Source organism: Gopherus evgoodei, chromosome 3, assembly GCF_007399415.2.
Source record: "Gopherus evgoodei ecotype Sinaloan lineage chromosome 3, rGopEvg1_v1.p, whole genome shotgun sequence".
Lineage (NCBI taxonomy): Eukaryota > Metazoa > Chordata > Testudines > Testudinidae > Gopherus > Gopherus evgoodei.
The window spans coordinates 26,305,794-26,323,538 of record NC_044324.1 but is presented as its reverse complement, the minus strand read 5'-3'; the positions used below and the strand labels follow the sequence as shown (position 1 = coordinate 26,323,538).

Here is a 17,745-nt window from a genome sequence, read left to right as displayed (position 1 = left end):
AGGCCATAAGAGGAATACTCCATACACATGGTGAACTCTATAATATCTGATTATCATGGTAGAGATCAAAAGCCCAAGTGACTTTTCTAAGCAGAATCTACATACATTCTGTAGAGTCTGGAAGAGTGGGAAAATGGGTAAGTACAGATCAAATTAAAAAGTTTAGAGATTGTTTCTCACAAGTTATTTTTCCCATTTGAACTTACACTCTCCCCACTTAAATACATAAGGAAAAACCTGATACACTTAAGAATCTAAAAAGCACACGTGACTGTATCACAGCTCTATAACAAACAGTCACAGACCTGATCTAGGTATAATTCTATGCATATCCATTATTAATTTACATGCCATTAAAAAGAAATTAGTTTTATAATTCCGTAACTGACATTATAATGCATGCTTACTGTCATAACCTTAGTCCCAGATTTGGACCTTAGCGTCCAAAATATGGGGGTTAGCATGAAAACCTCCAAGCTTAGCTACCAGCTTGGACCTGGTACTTGCTGCCACCACCCAAAAAATTAGAGTGTTTTGGGGCACTCTGGTCCCCCTGAAAAGCCTTCCCTGGGGACCCCAAGACCCAAATCCCTTGAGTCTCACAACAAAGGGAAATAATCCTTTTTCCCTTCCCCCCTCCAGGTGCTCCTGGAGAGATACACAGACACAAGCTCTGTGAATCCAAACAGAGTGACTCCCCCTCTCCGTTCCCAGTCCTGGAAACAAAAAGCACTTTCCTCTTCACCCAGAGGAAATGCAAAATCAGGCTAGCAAATTCAACACACACATAGATCTCCCCCTGATTTCTTCCTCCCACCAATTCCCTGGTGAGTATAGACTCAATTTCCCTGAAGTACAGAAAAACTCCAACAGGTCTTAAAAGAAAGCTTTATATAAAAAAGAAAGAAAAAATACATACAAATGGTCTCTCTGTATTAAGGTGACAAAATACAGGGTCAATTGCTTAGAAGAAATATTGAATAAACAGCCTTATTCAAAAAGAATACAAATCAAAGCACTCCAGCACTTATATTCATGCAAATACCAAAGAAAAGAAACCATATAACTTACTATCTGATCTCTTTGTCCTTACACTTAGAAACAGAAGATTAGAAAGCAGAAACTACTTCTCCAAAGCTCAGAGAAAGCAGGCAGACAGCAAACAAAGACTCAGACACAAACTTCCCTCCATCCAAAGTTGAAAAAATCCGGTTTCCTGATTGGTCCTCTGGTCAGGTGCTTCAGGTGAAAGAGACATTAACCCTTAGCTATCTGTTTATGACACTTACCCTCTCCAATTGTATAAGATGGTGTACTAGGCTTCTTGTTTACAGCTGCATAAAAAGTTTCGGGTCTGTAGACACAAAGATCGAAGTGATTTAGTCTGGCGGTTTAACAAAGCGTTCTTCAATTAGTTATAAAGATTTAGTACAGTGTAATTTTTGTATTCTCTGAGAGACAAAACATGGCAGCCAAGCACTATTTCATTCTCAATAGGCAGATATTGCTAATGCTGTTGTCCCCATCACATTTTTTAAGTAAGCTGTTGCACGTGGTCACTAACGTTACTGCAATATCTCCTAAATATCATACAGGTCATGCTTAAGGAATATCAGAAATACTGCAACAACATTAATTATTAGCAAAAGCTAAACAGTTCAAAATGTATTGGGGATCAAGAGAGGTTTACCCTAAGAGCAAAAAATATGACTTCAATTAACTATATGGAAGACTCTTAATTTAAGCTACAGGGTTTGGAAAAAACAGTCACAAATTGTGGTGATCAAGACATATATAAAATCTTTATTTCAGGTGTAACAAGTTGACATTTATTTAAAATTTGCCTTATTCTAGAAGATCATTAAAAAACTTTAAGGACGTGTATGTGCAAAGATCGCTTCAATCACCAACCTGCATCATCTCTATGTTGGAATGAAGCAGCAATTCCATGACAGCAGCACTACTCAGATTTTCAGCAATTAACTGAACTGTTAAGCTTTAATAGTAGGATAGTCTGGCACTACTTTTGCCAGCCAGGAAAAACATCACTATTTCCACAAGATGTGCCATGGGAGTTTATAATGATTAATGGCAAAGACATTTCAATTTTGTATGTCATCTAAAAGTTAACACATACAGCAGCGGAGTGCCAGCGCCACGCTGAGATACTGAATCATGAGGAACAAGCATGTCACCTGTTGAATAACCACACACCACTTTTTTGTAGCACCCAGTTTGAAAGATCTCCCATTTACTGAGCAGGCCCAACATTACTTAGCTTGTGAAAGCTGATTAAATCACAGCCCATGATGGCATGGTGCAGGTCATACATGCTATTTAGTTCCCATAATTTAAAGTATACTCATGTTTTTAACTCTATTTTCAGCTGCTGAATACAAAAATACCAACAGTCTCACTTACTCCTCTCGTTTGTTTTCATTTCCAGGCAAGATCTTGACATAGGATTTAGGAAACCATCCCCTTCCTCCATGCACCTCTCCAAACCACCAGTTTTCCTGCTTCTCCAGCACAGTAATTACATCATTTTTTGAAAAGTTCAAGTGGTTATCTTTTTTTGCAGTCCAGGAGCAAAGTGCCTGTGCTTTTAAATTCTCCACAGCTTGTCCCTGTTTAAGTAAAAATACAGATGTTAATCAGCTTTAGTACCTATTACTTATGCAAGTTTCAAAAATCGCCTCTTGTACTCTAGGTGTGTTCATTCCTAAATGCCAGTTGAATTACTTGCTGTCTTGATTGTAGCATTTTGCACTGCCATATGTGGTATGTGGACTCCGCAGTGGTCTCTGGACTCTGCTCCCTACTGGCAAATTAAGTTCGAAATGTTGTGGAAGAAGGGAAAGAATTGACAAGGATTTGTAGGGGATCTTAATGCATGTCAGTTTGTTAACAAGAGTTAGGCCAGCTGTAACCCTAATGACGTGAGACTTTTAGAAGCGAGGATTGTGTGCGGCGAGCAGAAAAGAACTGTGTGAGAAGTTATTACGACCTTGCACTGATAACTAAATACGTAGGCTGGCGCCCAGAAGTTGAGAAAAATAAGATAGTAGGATGGCCTATGCATAAACAAAATGCATCTGTTGCTCATCATTGTCTGTAATATTGCTTGCTATTGTCTGTAACAAAGGTATAAATGCTTGCTGTAATTGTTTACCTGTGGAGAGACCTGTCTGGGACTGGGGCAACCCAGTGTCCTAGGGCACTCCCTCCCTCAATTAATATTGCTTGAGAAATAATAAAGTATTTGATTTTGCTGCACCCAAACTAAAAGCGAGAACTGAGTTTTTCTCCGACAATGTCTTAGACATGTATCTGGTTCTACAAAACAATATTGGCTATAGTGTCAGCAAATATATACAATGCTTTTAAGAGTAGCTCTGGAAGGGCCCACACATTGGTAGGCTTCTGCCTGGAGAAAGACTTCTGCCTGGAGGGGCCAAGGTGGTGTGGCCCGACTAGGGTCTCCCAGTGGCCGGCTCCTTGGACTCGGCTGGGGAAGGGCATCCCCTCTCTGGCCTCCTTTTCTTTTGTGGCACCGGCGATTGCAACCGGTACCTGCCCACAGCCTGTCCACGGGAGGAGCTGTGACTGTGCCAAGTCTCAAGATGAGTTCTTTCTCAGCATTGGTTCCCCTGTAGATGGTGCTGGGATGCTCTGCACCGAGGAGGTGTTGCTAGATGCGGGATCCCCCGATCCAGGGTCTGACTGGGGCCAGAGTACAGCCTTCATAAAAAGGACTAAGACCTTGGTCTCTGTCTTTCAAAGTCCGAGGGCAAAACCCATGATAGATCTTGCACCGGTCTTCCTGGTGGCTCTCCTCTAGGCACCTTAGGCACAAAGTGTGTGGGTCATGCATGCGCGCCCACACACACCTGACTGGAATTGACATGAACAAAAACTCAAAGAAGAAGAAAGAGTTTAAGGACGAGATCTGCAGGTAGTGTAAATTAAATAGCTTCACAGACTGCAGTAGAGGTAAGCCAAATCACACCAACTGGGAATTTGGCTTAGTGTCTAGATCAGGGGCGGGTAAACTTTTTGGCCTGAGGGTCACATAGGGCAATAGAAATTGCATGGTGGGCCATGAATGCTCACAAAATTAGGGTTGGAGTGCAGGAGGGGCTGGGGATGAGAGGTTTGGAGAGCAGGAGGGGGATCAGGGCTGGGGCAGGGGTTGGGGCATGGGGAGAAGCTCAGGGGTGCAGGCTCTGAGCGGCACTTACCTCAAGTGGCTCCCAGAAGCAGTGGCATGTCCCTTCTCTGGCTCCTAAGCCCTCAGAGCAGGGACATGGCATGGCTTCCGGGAGCCATGTGGTGCGGCCCCCAACCTGGCACCCCAGTTGGAGCACCGGAGTGAGGCTGAACCACATGGTGTGGCCCCAACCCAGCTCCCCAGCGGGAGCTCACGGGCCGGCTTAAAACAGCTTACAGGCGGGGCTGCAGTTTGCCCACCCCTGGTCTAAATCACTGCAAGGAATTGTTAGAAAAAGTGTAACAAAAGTATATCAGTATTGTTAACATGAACTTAAAATAGATAAAATTCTCACCAACATACCTGTCCATGAACAGGAGAAACAGATCCTGGGGACACAGTACGAGTAAAAGCGGATTTTTTCTGCCATGTTGTGTTAACAGTTAGGCTTGAGAAAGGTACGTTTTGGTAATCAGTGTCTTCTGCTGATCTACTTGGTGAAAGTGGTCTGCAAATTTAGCACAAGCATCATTTTTCTTAGAAAGTACATTAGCAAGACCAACTACTTCTTACAATACAAAACGCACGTGCTGCCCAGTGAACTCAGAAGATCTAAGTTTAACTTGCTGTATTATAGGTCTTCCTCATATAGTTGCTATAATAAATTTTCTGCATTAATTTACAGTAATCCATAATGCTATTACATAACATATTGTATTTTATCCAAAATTAGAATTGTCAATAAATAAAATAAAACTTACTCTGGAGAAGCTGAGGTAGTAGACAAAAATACTGTAGGAGGAAGTAAGGCCCTTTTAGGAGATAAAGCTTTTTCATTTTCTGATATTTTTTCCACATAGTTACATGGAAACCAGCCAAAATGACCTTGAAAGCTCCCATATAGCCAACCAGGCTCTCCCACTGTTTTCTCATCAACCTGGGGGAAAAAGGCAAACCAAAAACATGAGATAAAATATTTGCTGTGTCAACACATGCTACAATTCTATGGATTTAACTGAAAAAGTTGTGACCATAAAGATCAGACCACATCAACTGCATTGTCATCCCATTTAAAATTTAGCCTTTAAAACAAAACAAAAAACGAAGAATCCCATTGCCTAACAACATACTGTCCCAAGCTGTGTAACAAGGCTATTTGTTCTTATAAAGCACATAATTATCCTTTCCCTCCATTTAAAAAGTAAACTGCTGGTTTTGTATTATAATGCACCCGTAGGGACATATTTACAGTTGTTTTATTTAAAGGCTAAAGAGGACATAACATGCCTCTGAAGTTAATGGAGTTTTTTGGAAAGTTACTAAGATTACTATCATGATTATTTGTGTTATAGTGAGACTTCAGACTCAAACAAAATCAGGATTCCATTGTGCCAAGCATGGTAGAAACACAGAGTAAAAGAAAGGGGCTTCAAACAATTTTTATATACATTAAGTTTATTCTGGCTAAGATACATAAACAAATGTGTCCATCCAGTGATCACATCTTAAATTAGACACTATGAAGTTTTTTAATAAAAATATTTTATGAGTATCTGAAATTATCCTATAAATAGAGTTGCATATTTCTAAAAGGGAGTATCAAAAGTAAAAGAATGCTCAGCTATTGTATCTTGAAACTAACAGATACCTTTCTTACTTCACCCTCTCATGCAAATATATAACTTAACACCATAAAACCAAAAAGTCTAATATTTAGGGATTTCAGAATACTGGATTAAATTGCTTTCTTAAGTAGAACTTGTTGGACAGCTCCAAGCACTGCTGGGAGCTGGTGACAAGATGGAGGGTTTGGCTATGGTTCTGATTGAGCAGGCTGGGATGGAGAGGAAATGATATGGGAGGTTGAATTGACAGAGCAAGGATATCTGAGAACCAACACTGCCTCATCCATGCTGGAGCAACAAGAATGAGCTTGGTCTGATCCGCTCCGAGCTTGAGGATGACCTGAGGAATGACCGAAATACATGGAAAGGAGTACAGAAGAGTTGACCGCCAGCTGCAGTGGAAGGTGTCAGAGAGGACTGAGGATCTCGAGAGCAGAACAGCTGACACTTTGTGTTTTCCCTAGTCACAAACAGGTTCATTGCAGAGACATCTCATGTTGCAAAGATGACTTGGCAAATACTCTCCTTCAGGGACCATTCATGACGCAGGGAGAAAACACTACTGAGAGTCCACAAGATCATTCTGAACCCCCTGGAAAATGGACTGTTACCAGGGTGATGTCTCCCTCAATGCGAAACTGCCACAGATTGATCGCCTCCAGGCAAAGTAACCTGGAATGTGCCACCCCTACCCCACTTTGCTTCTTCACATAGTATATCACAGTAGCATTGTTGGTGAGTATGTGATGTGGTCTCAGAAGGCACAACATGCATTATGGATGGCCTGAAGTTCCAACACACTGATATGGAGTAAGGTGTCCTGTTCCAACCACAGGCCCTGCAACCTCAGTGAGTCCAGATGCACTCCCCTTCCACCCACCCAGAAGGGAAGTGCCACTGACTTTGTTGGAGAGGGCCAAACAAAGGGTACCCTTTGGCACACATTGCGTGGGAACTCCCACCAGCACAAGGAATCCAGGACTGCTGGAAGAATGCAAACTGACCTGTTCAGAGAATGCAAGGCAGGGCAGTAAACTGTCCTGAGCTGCCTCTGAAGAGGATGAGGGTACCACCTGCATGCAAACAGACATTAGATACAACAGGCTCAGATACACATGCACTGTCATGGAAGGCTGAGATTGCAGACTGAGGCAAAACTGTTGAATTGCCTGGAAGCGGTCTGTCGGTAGTAACACCTTTGACCTCATGGAATCTAACAGGGACCCAAGGAACTCGATTTTTTTGAGTAGGAGCCAAGGTTGACTTTGCAGTGTTTAAAATGAGTGCCAACAGTCGAGCAAACTCAACATGGTGTTGATGTGGGTGAGAACCACCCCTCTAGAGCTGACCTTCAGCAACCAGTCATTTAGGTAGAGGAAGATGTGGAGTCCCTTCTTCCTGAGATATGCCATAACCACTGCCATGCATTTGGTGAAGACGTGGGGGGGGCAGAAGAGGGGAGAACTGAATACTGAAAGTGGCATTTTCCTACCACGAACCACAGAAACTTCTTGTGGCTCAGCAGAATCACCACATGAAAGTAAGCATCCCGCAGGTCCAGAGCAGTGAACCAGTCATTCTGACACAGGACAGGAAGGATAGCCAATGGAGTGATCATGCGTGATCTCATGTACTTGATGAATCTGTAGAGGCTGCAAAGGTTGAGAATGGTTCTCATCCTCCCCTTATATTTCAGTATCAAGAAGCACCAGGAGAAAACCTGTGACTCCAGTGTTCCAGTGCTCCCAACTACAAATACAACTCAATGAGTGGTGTCTCATGAGGGGGCTTCTATAGAGGGATGAAGAACTGGGATGGGAAGGGGGTGTGGAGAGGAACTGGATTGCACAGTCAGATCTGACAGTGCCTAGAACCTAGCTGTCAGAGGTAATCAAGATCCAAGCATTGTAAAAGCGGGCCAATCTGTCCCCAAAGGAATAGGGGGGATAGAAGGGATGGAGTAATAACTGGACCACTGCTTGGGACAAAGGACACAAAATGGGTGCTTAGCCCGTGCTGATGGAGATCATGTGGACTGTCTGAAGCCCAAGCCCGACTGCTTCCTATTGTAGGAGCTATCCCTCTTTCTAGGATAGTCCTGCTGTCTCAGGGGGAAAGGCTGCACAAAGGAATGCTGCCGGTAATATTGTTGCTCCTGCTGTGCAACATCATGGCGCCTTTGGAAGTGTATGCGCCATCCACGCAAGGACCTGAAGATTGCACTCCTTCAAGGATTCCAGGGCTAAGTGCCTTTAGTCTTGTCTGAGAACAAGACTTAGCCATCAAAGGGCAAGTCCTCAATGGCTTGCTGGATGTCCAGAGTGACCCCAGAGTTTTGCAACCAGGAAGCTTTCTTCATAATTACTGCCGAGGCCATGTCTCTGGACACAGTGTCTGCAATGTCAAAGACGGACTGCAGGAACATTTTGGCATCAAGCAGCCTTCCACAATGAATGCTCAGAACTCCTCACACAAGACCTCGGGCAGCTGGTCCTCAAATTTAGACATAGATGACCAACTGAGAAAATCATACTTGGCCACCAAACCTTGTTGATTTGTGATCTTAAACTGTAAGGACGATGAGATATATATGACTTCCTGCTCAGAAGATTTAACTGCTTGGAGTCTCTGTCCTTGGGGGTAGACTTGAACCAACCCTGCTGGGGAGCTGTTTACTGCTGTTATGTCTAGGGAATTTGGGGTCAGGTGGGAAAAGAACCCCTCAAATTCCTCTATGGGAACAAAGAAGAACTTTTTCACGCACTGATGTACTCCACAGGGCTCTTGCTGACTCAAGAATCTCATCACTGACCAGGATGGCCACTCTCTCAGGGATGTCGGGCTGTAAAATATCCACCAGTTTGTGTGTGTTCTCTTGGAGAAATTCTGCCTGTATGCCCAGTGATGTGGGTATGTGGGATAAGAGGTCCTGGTATACCTTAAAGTTGTCCAGAATAGAAGGTGAGGATGAACCATTCAGCATGGTACTGTCTGGCGACAAGATCTCAACTGAGCCAAAACTGGCTTTCACTCCTGGGAAGATGTACCCAGGAGAGAGCAGACTGCTGATGCTTGAGCTTGCAGTTGGATCTGAAGCCACCATCAACCATGCGGGTGACTTTGGCTTTGAATGTGATGAAAAGCGGGATCTCTGCTAATAGGGAACATCCCATTGAGTCCAAGGCCACTGATACAGGTAGAGCATTGGTGACCAGTAGAGTCCAGGCCAGGGACTTCGTTCCCACACGCCAACCCTGGGAGCCATACTGTTCCACTGGTGGCCCATGAGGTTCATCAGGTGATGTGGAGTGGGGGATGATGACTCTGACTCGGAATGAGAGCCCCGAAATCTCGGGCAGTATGGGTGGAATGATGCCCAAGGGATTCAACAGGCGGTCCAATTCACGTGTCGCCCAGAACGAAGTTGGAACTAGTATCTCTGATTAATCTGGTTCTGTCTGTACTGAGCATGCTGGTGCCACAGGGAGCACTGGTCCTGGTGCAAACAGTGATCCGAGAGTGCCCAAATGTGTCAATGTCAATAGCTGCAACTTCAATGCAGTGGGACCAGAAAGGGTCTTGGTGCCAAGGTCCCCTGCACCATTTCCAGTACTGCCTCCATCCCCACCACAGTGAGGAGAGTGTCTGGACATGGTGCCAACAGACATGAAGGTTCAGCATCTCACTCCATCAGAGGGGCCAGAATTGGCACAGTCCTGGGAAAGTCCTGGACCAACAGCAAGGTTGGGAGCAAAAGGCAGAGGAGGTCTGTGGTTTCCTGGTAGACGACATGGTCAGTACCGGCATCTCCCTTGTCAGTACCAGACTCAATGGACACCCAAAGGCTGGAACCAGAATCAATGGTAAAGTATTTCTGTCCTTCCCACTCAGTAGCAGGGAAGGGTCAGACGTACCCACACCATCCCACGTGCCAGAACTGGTCCTCTGCCAGTCTGTGCTGTTCCTGGGGGAAACAGAGGAGTCATTCTGTAACCTGGAGAAGTCCCAATTGGTCTTATGAGACCTATTCCTTGGTGCTGACAATGGAGAATGGCTCCTCTGCCTCTTCAGCAAGGCACCTGCCCCAGAACAAGCGGTGGCAGCATTCTCCAAGCCTGAGGGCAATCTTTTACCTGAGGAGGGCCTTGGTACCAGATCAGGCCACACGGCCTGTTCAAACCTGTGCTACTTGAGACAAAGATCCTGCACCGAGTTCTCTTTTTAAATGATACACACTCTTTAAGGTGGGCCTTGCCGAGGCAAAGCAAGCACTGCAGGTGGGGGGGTCGCTGTTGCGGATCGCCTCTCAACAGGAAGGACAGTGTTTAAACTAGGCTAAGACGAAATGTGAGGTTGTAAGACTACAACCACACAAATCTATGACTCCAGGCACGGGCAGTGAGAAGGAATTGAGGGGGTTGGAGCAGTGCTGCCTCCTATAGCCAAGGAAGGGGCCAGAGCCATGAAGTGCGAGAGCCGCCCCTCTATGGGGACTGCTAGGCAAAAGTCTCTGGCTCTGGTGAGCTGGGTGTGCACAGACCACATCTGCATATACTCAATAACCATGCAGATAATGTAACAGAGAATACTATTCAGATATTTAATTATTTGGGGGAAACCGTCAAACCTATTCAAAGCAGGCAGATCAGGTATTTAATAATTCCAGCACCACGAATAATCTTGTTTTATACACTTTTATCTTTGACAATGTTTACTATGTTTGTATTGCTACAGGCAATTTTCTTTGCTGCCTTATATGCATACCTGCAAAATGTTGCACTAGAGATAGGAGAGCAGTGATTACTTAGCTTATTCTTGTTATTCATTTTACAAAGTTTATAACAGCAATAATGATTTCCAAGTTGAGCATTTCATAGTAGTCAGCACCAGTCCTTGACCCTCGACTCCTCTATAACATGTCAATCCTAGAGGTGCATATTGCTTAAATCAATCTCATTACCCCCTCCTAAAATGAAGCAATTAGTGTAAATGTGAAAAGATCTAAAATGTATGCAAAAAAACCCAAAACCAAGCAATAATTTTGATGAAGACATATGTCAATGATTCTTGTGGTTAGTTTAGCATGAACTACTGGTCTTACCTGAATTACATCCCCAGAATTAAAACTCATCTCATCATTATTCCTTGCTTCAAATGAGTATAAAGCTCGGTAATTCACCAAGACAGCTGAATTCCTAGATTCTGTGGCACTAACTACATTACCTGAAAGAAGAAAAAGCATTAGTGGTATTTATTATTTTGGTATTTAAGTAGTGCCAAGAGGCCCCAAGCTTGTTCAGGGCCCCACTATGCTAGGCACTATACACTGATAACAAAAGGATGGTCCCTAACCTAAAGACCTTACAGTCTAAGTGTATGGTGAGAGAGAACTGGGTACAACAAACAGATGGAAGGAGCAGAACATCACACAGACTATTACTATTAACGTAATAAACAGGAGAAGTAGTGGACACAGATCTGCTTAGTCATAATATGAAGTCAGTCTTCCTTCCCATCTCTTCTTGTTAAATATCTTCTCCAGAGTCAGTTTTAACATTTTCTTTCATTTGTGTATAGAAGTTTTACATTTCCTTCAAATTGACTAGAAAAGGCTACCTCAATACTGAGTGACCTGCAACTCAGATGACATTCTTGTCAAGGAGAAACTTAAAGTCCAGAACAGCAAAATATTACATATTTCTATTTGATATCGTCTCAGTTTCTAAATTTCTCTAAGTCTATAAGTAATACTACTAAACCAGTCCTCTCTAAAGCCATAACAATGGTTAACAATTTGCAAAAAGAAAAAGAAAGAAAAAAAAGCATTATGTAATTCTGGTTCCACTAAGTCAATAGTAAAACTACCATCAAGTTCAATGGGAGCAGAATTAGGCTAACACTAAGCATTTTTCAATATCCTACCCATAATGCCATGCCGACCTCAGGTTTGATCACAATCTAGTAACTGAGGTTATGATACCTATAATTTCTCTATCAGTGTTAATCAATGAATCAATGTTACTTTAAGGCTGTACTCATTCTCAGTACTGGATTCTTACCTGTTCATTGACTATCAATAATTGTTTTAAAAAAATAATGAACAAACATCTCATGCCACAACACATGGTGAGTATTCTGTTGCATAGACAAAGTGCAGTGAAGCCAAAATGTTACTGCTCCAAGTGTCCAGGATTTGTTAACTGAAAGCATTGAAAGATGTGGTCAGATCCTCTGCTGGTGTAAACTGTTATAGCTCAATTGACAACAACAGATTTACACCAACTGTGGATATAGTCCATGGTCTCCAACATCAAATTTTTAAACATATGACCTACAATACTGTCATTATTCTACAATAAAATGTCTAAATATGAAGTAACAATATTCATTCAAGACAACAAGGAACATTTTTAACAAAAAATAAATCAATAGATGAAGTTTACCTTCACTTCTCCACGTAGGCTTAAGATTTCTACCCTCAGCCTGTTTCAACAAGTCTGCAAATTTCTCATTTAGGTTTAATTTTGAAGTGTGTTTCTCTGACTCTTGCAGGTTGGCTGCATCTTTTCTTCTCTTCTCTTCTTCATGCTGTTTACGCCTCTCCTCAGCTTCTTTTGCAATCTGTTCTTGCTTCCTTTTGTCTTCTTCCAGTTGTCTCTTCCTTTGTTGTTCTGTTTCTTGCTGAATCTCAGCTAGCTTGTTCCTCTCCTCCTCATGTTTCTCCTCAGCCAATTTTTGCAACTGGAACTCCCTCTCTCTCACTTGGGCAGCTGCTTCCTCAGCTTTTTGTTTTTCTTCCTGAATTTTTTCCTGCATTCGCTCTTCCTGTAATCGCTTTTTTTTCTCCTCCTCTTCCTTTCGGACATTTTCCTGCCATAGGTTCTCTTTCTCCTGTTTTGCTTTCCTTAATGAAAAGGGAAAAATAAATACACAAATAAATAAGTGAGAAAGTGTTTATGGGATTAACCATAGTTAGTGCCCTGGGAGTCACTGAAGCCACACGCACGGCTCGGGTGGCAAGGCCATGGCTAGAATTTACACAAAGTGGCCCTAAATGTAAAGTACCACCCACTCCCACACTCTAGAGTACAGTGAAGAAATGCTGATTGACTAACCACAACGATAACATTTTGATGAACTGAAGGTCCCCACGTTGAGAAGAGAGAGATCAGATCCCTGCTCAGTCCCCAAACCCAGAGTGCAGAGAAGAACTGACACCTGACATAGCAATCTCCTTCTGTTCAACAGCCACATCTCACCTGTGTCTAAAAACAAATGCCAAAAATCCTTCAAAGTGCCTGCATCTTTAGCACTTTAGAGACAATGGTTTGGGATGGTGCTGGGGTATTCATCTGCTGTTATTAGCATGCGACAAAAGTAGTATTTATTTAATCAGCCTCAGCACTATCCTCTTATTTTTCTCTTCCTCTAGCATTCTCTTTTGCTCTCTATTCCCCAGTCTCCCTATGCCACCCTTTGTCATCCACAGCAGGATCTCTCCCTCCTCTGTTTGGTTTCCCCTTCAATTTCTGTTACCCCTTTACTGCAGACCAAAAACTCTTGGGATAGGTACCATGTCTTCTCACATGTGCACACAATCTGGCACATTTTAGGCACTAATAAAATACAAATAAGAAAGACTTATGGTCTGAAAACACTGTTCCTTGACCTTTCACAACTGAGAGCTACTTCTTCAGTGCCTCCACAACCAAAGCTGAGCAACTTGATGTGCAAATACAAAGCAGAAAATGGAGAATTAATCTATCTATGGTATTTCTCGGGTGCCCATCATGTCAATACCCAAATCCCACATATGAAAATTGAAAAGCTGTTTAGAGATGGCCATAAAAGACTTTAGTCTTTACCAATACCTGGTTTGGCAAATTTTGCTTACTACTTTTTGTTGTTGTAATTCCTGGTCTTCAGTTATTGTGGGAATTTATTGCAGTATTTATATCAGGGGTAGGCAACCTATGGCACGGGTGCCGAAGGCGGCACATGAGCTGATTTTCAGTGGCACTCACACTGCCCGGGTCCTGACCGGTCCAGGGGGTTTATTTATCTTATTTTCTTTACATACAACAAAGAGTTTAGTTATATATTATACACTTATAGAAAGAGATCTTCTAAAAACGTTTAAAATGTATTACTGGCACACTAAACCTTAAATTAGAGTGAATAAATGAAGACTTGGCACACCACTCCTGAAAGGTTGCCGACTCCTGATTTATATTCTCTTCACTCCACAGTCTTCAGTGTAGTATCTGAGAATCAGCAGTATTCTCTTAAAATGGCCAGGTTTGGCTCAGTCTTAGCTCCATTTAAATCAGGGACTATTATCTTGACACCATCAAATTAGGCCTGAATAAAGGCTGGTAGTGGAGGGTCACTACAGAAACTAAGGCCATGGCTACACTCACACTTTACAGCGCTGCAACTTTCTGCTCAGGGGTGTGAAAAAACACCCCCCTGAGCGCTGCAAGATACAGCGCTGTAAAGCGTCAGTGTAATCAGGGCGGCAGCGCTGGGAGTGTGGCTCCGAGCGCTGCACGCTACACCCGTAAAGGATGTGGTTTACATGCAGCGCTGGGAGAGCTCTCTCCCAGCGCTGCCGCTCCGACTACACTCACACTTCAAAGCGCTGCCGAGGCAGTGCTCCCGCACCGCTGCCGGGGCAGCGCTTTGAAATTCCAAATGTAGCCATACCCTAATTTTCCTATACTAATTTCCCCCTACTGTTACTCACACCTTCCTGTCAATTGTTTGAAATGGGACACCCTGATTACATTGCTCTCATTACCACTACAGAAGTGCTTTTTCCTCCCTTAGTATTCTACTGTTGAGAATATCCCACTTCCACTTTAATTGAATTGTCTCGTTAGCACTGACCCCTCACTTGGTAAGGCAACTCCCATCTTTTCATGTACTGTGTGTATATCTATCTATCTACTGTCTTTTCCATTCCATGGATCTGATGAAGTGGGTTTTAGCCCACAAAAGCTTATGCCCAAATAAATTTGTTCATCTCTAAGGTGCCAGAAGTAATCTTTGTTGTTTTTGCTATTATCTTGAAGTGTCTCAGCCAATAACTTAGCTCCAATGATACTCTCCCTCACACATTTTTTTTTTAGGAGGGGAAATGGAGATCCTCAGCAATCTGTCAGCCAATCAGTAACTAAACCATACAGGGCTGTATTCATATAGGGTTAGATCATCAAAAGTGCTCAGCACCCACAATGAGGCCAGATTTTCAGAAGATCTCAGGTCCCATTTAGGCAGCTAAATGAGATAGTCAAATTTTCACATGCACTTGGTGCCTCAGCATTTTTTTGAAAATCTGATGCCAAAGAAAGTCCAAACCTTAAATTGAAGTAAACAGGAAGTCAGTGCAGTTCCTGGAAAACAGTCATTCACTGGTCTCATTCTAGTCTTTCTACACGAGTATAAATTCCCAATAACTTCACTGACAACAGTTATACCAGCATAACCCCAGTGTAAATGAGAAGAGTATTTGGTACGAATATGCTCCCCCTACATCTAAGCCTCTGAACAGGTGGGCAGACAGATTTTGCACCAGCTGTAGCCTCACACAGAGCTCATTATTGTAATTCATTGTAAACATTGCAACGGCATAACATGATCGTGGCAAGATTCAGATCAGAGTGACGTGAGTGCAGCCAGCTAACCAGACAAAAACAACCTTTTTGGCCAACAATGCCACTTAAGACTCCTGGACCGATCAGGCAGAGCGTAGGAGAAGGCTGACAACAGAAACTGGAGAGAGCTGATACAAAATACTGTAGGAGCTAAAACAAGATCATTTACAGACAAGAGGAAGGATCCTTTTCCATAGAGGTAAATGTGAACATTTTTTTCGCTCATCAAGCAAGAAACCAATATAAAATCAGGGATTGAAATGCAAAGAGGAAACTCAGTATTAATTTAATCTTTTACCCTTAAAACTAGGAACTTGCTGACATTCAACTAGTTTTCAAGCAGAGGGAGAAGATGTACAATGACAGCAAAACAAGGTAGAAAATGTGATTAAATAATCTTGAGTGTATGGAAGGTGTGTATTGGAGAAGAGATTAAGAAGTCCAATTACAAAAATGGATCATCCCCGTTATTTGACACATCAATCTTTGAGAACAACACTTCTCATCAAATAGATTATTTGTCATATTAAAAAGGGTTAACAGACTGGTTCCTACATACTAAGGCAGGGATCTCAAACTCCAATCACCACGAGGGCCACACGAGGACTAGCACATTGGTCTGAGGGCCACTGAAAACTTTTCATACAACAATACAAAAATATAGTAAAAATGAAGAGTAAGAGAGTATGCTATTAAAAGTCAATGTATTCACTTTTTAAAAACTGTAACGCAAAAAGTCAGTGCTCATTTTGACCATCATTTCATTTTTGGCCACTTAGCTGGCAGCATTAATTTGTTAATTGTATGAGTTAAAAAAAATTTCTGTCAGCCTATGATGGAGTGTCCATCCCACACAAGCTGAGTGGGTAAATGTGGGCCAGAAATGGCCAATTAACCTTATATGTTGCAGCTGGAAGAAAGCCAGGGATTGATCAGAACTAATGGAAGATGAAGCCCAGCATAGGGAAGACCTGGGCTAGTATGATAAAGCCAGGAAGTGACAGCAGGAAGGAAGCTGCAGGTCAGAGGTCTGCAACTACTCCCTAGAGGGAAAGGGAGTTGGCTAGAGACAAGGAGAAGGTCACGAGGAGAGTAAACCCTGTGATTCTGTCCTGGATTAGGGATCCTTACAAAAAGCCTAAAAGGGTAGAGTACCCACAAGGAGGTGCTCCTGCAGCGAGTGGACCCCTTTACACAGGTCTGCAAATGTACCTTGTAATTTCAGTCCAGCAGTGTTCTCTCTCACCTATCCTTTGTCACCAGTACTATATTCTGCAACTGGAATTTAGAGTCTTGTCTAACTCCCATTGAAATCAATGGAAAGAATGTCATTGACTTCAATGGGGGTTGGATTAGACTCATAGCCAAAAGTTCTGTTGATGATGCATAACCAGAATAGCATACAGCTCATGTTCCCCCTCCCTGACCCTACTCCCAAATCCCTACCCCAGCCCCGGCTCTTCTCCACCTCCTCCCCTGAGCGTGCCACGTCCCCGCTCCTCCCCTCTCCCTCCTGGAAAGTCCTAAGTGCCGCCAAACAGCTGTCTGGTGGCGGGAAGCACTGGGAGGTAGGTGAAGGAGTGGGGACCAGGCGTGCTGGGGGGTAGAGGAGGAGTGGTGAGGGAGGAGTAGAGGGGGGGAGTTGACGCCTATGGGAGGCCACAGAAAATAGCTCCGCGGGCCAGCTGTATGTTTGAGATCCCTGTACAAAGGGGAAGGAAATTCAGAATTTCAGAAATGATTGTATTCCATGTAAAAATTCAGAAAGCTTAGTTCATGTAGTGCTTCTTTCTGAGTTAGCATGTATATTTTAATCAGTTAGATTTTATGCCTACTAGTATCAACATCTTAAGCTCACCAATGCAGTATCTTGTTTTTAAAAACTACAATATCGGTGTTTTATGATTTTCAACCATATTACCTTGCAGCCTCATCCTCTAGTCGCTTTTTCTGTGCAAGCTCAGCTCTTTTTCTTTCTACAGCTCTTATTTTCTCTTGTTTGATCCTCTGAAGTTGCTCAAGGGCTAAGTGCTGTGTGTTGTAGCTTTCTCTCAGTTCCTAATGAGGAAACACAATGAAATATATCAAAGGACTGACAAGCAAATCCATTTTTCTAGGAAAGTAACTAGGTGTTTTAATGCTTTGTGATCCAAGTTTTAATACAAATGGACAGGACAATCTTTAGTTAATAAGGGATGTTGAATCTCAATGGAAAGAAAGGGTTAAACAAACAGGAGCATACAAAAATAGCTGG

The 17,745-nt window shown here is 42.9% G+C and overlaps 1 protein-coding gene across 5 annotated transcripts in view; it reads right to left on the bottom strand.

The window, feature by feature from the left end:
• Window positions 1–17,745, bottom strand: part of ITSN2 (intersectin 2) — a 125,282-nt gene that overhangs the window by 41,742 nt on the left and 65,795 nt on the right. For all 5 annotated transcript variants that reach the window (XM_030555314.1, XM_030555313.1, XM_030555316.1 and 2 more), the window contains 7 exons: window positions 17,413–17,549; window positions 12,279–12,739; window positions 10,937–11,058; window positions 4,972–5,147; window positions 4,574–4,718; window positions 2,422–2,627; window positions 1,290–1,354 (listed from right to left, as the gene is read on the bottom strand). In XM_030555314.1, coding sequence (XP_030411174.1) covers window positions 1,290–1,354; window positions 2,422–2,627; window positions 4,574–4,718; window positions 4,972–5,147; window positions 10,937–11,058; window positions 12,279–12,739; window positions 17,413–17,549 — 1,312 coding nt within the window. The remainder of the gene's footprint in view (window positions 1–1,289; window positions 1,355–2,421; window positions 2,628–4,573; window positions 4,719–4,971; window positions 5,148–10,936; window positions 11,059–12,278; window positions 12,740–17,412; window positions 17,550–17,745) is intronic.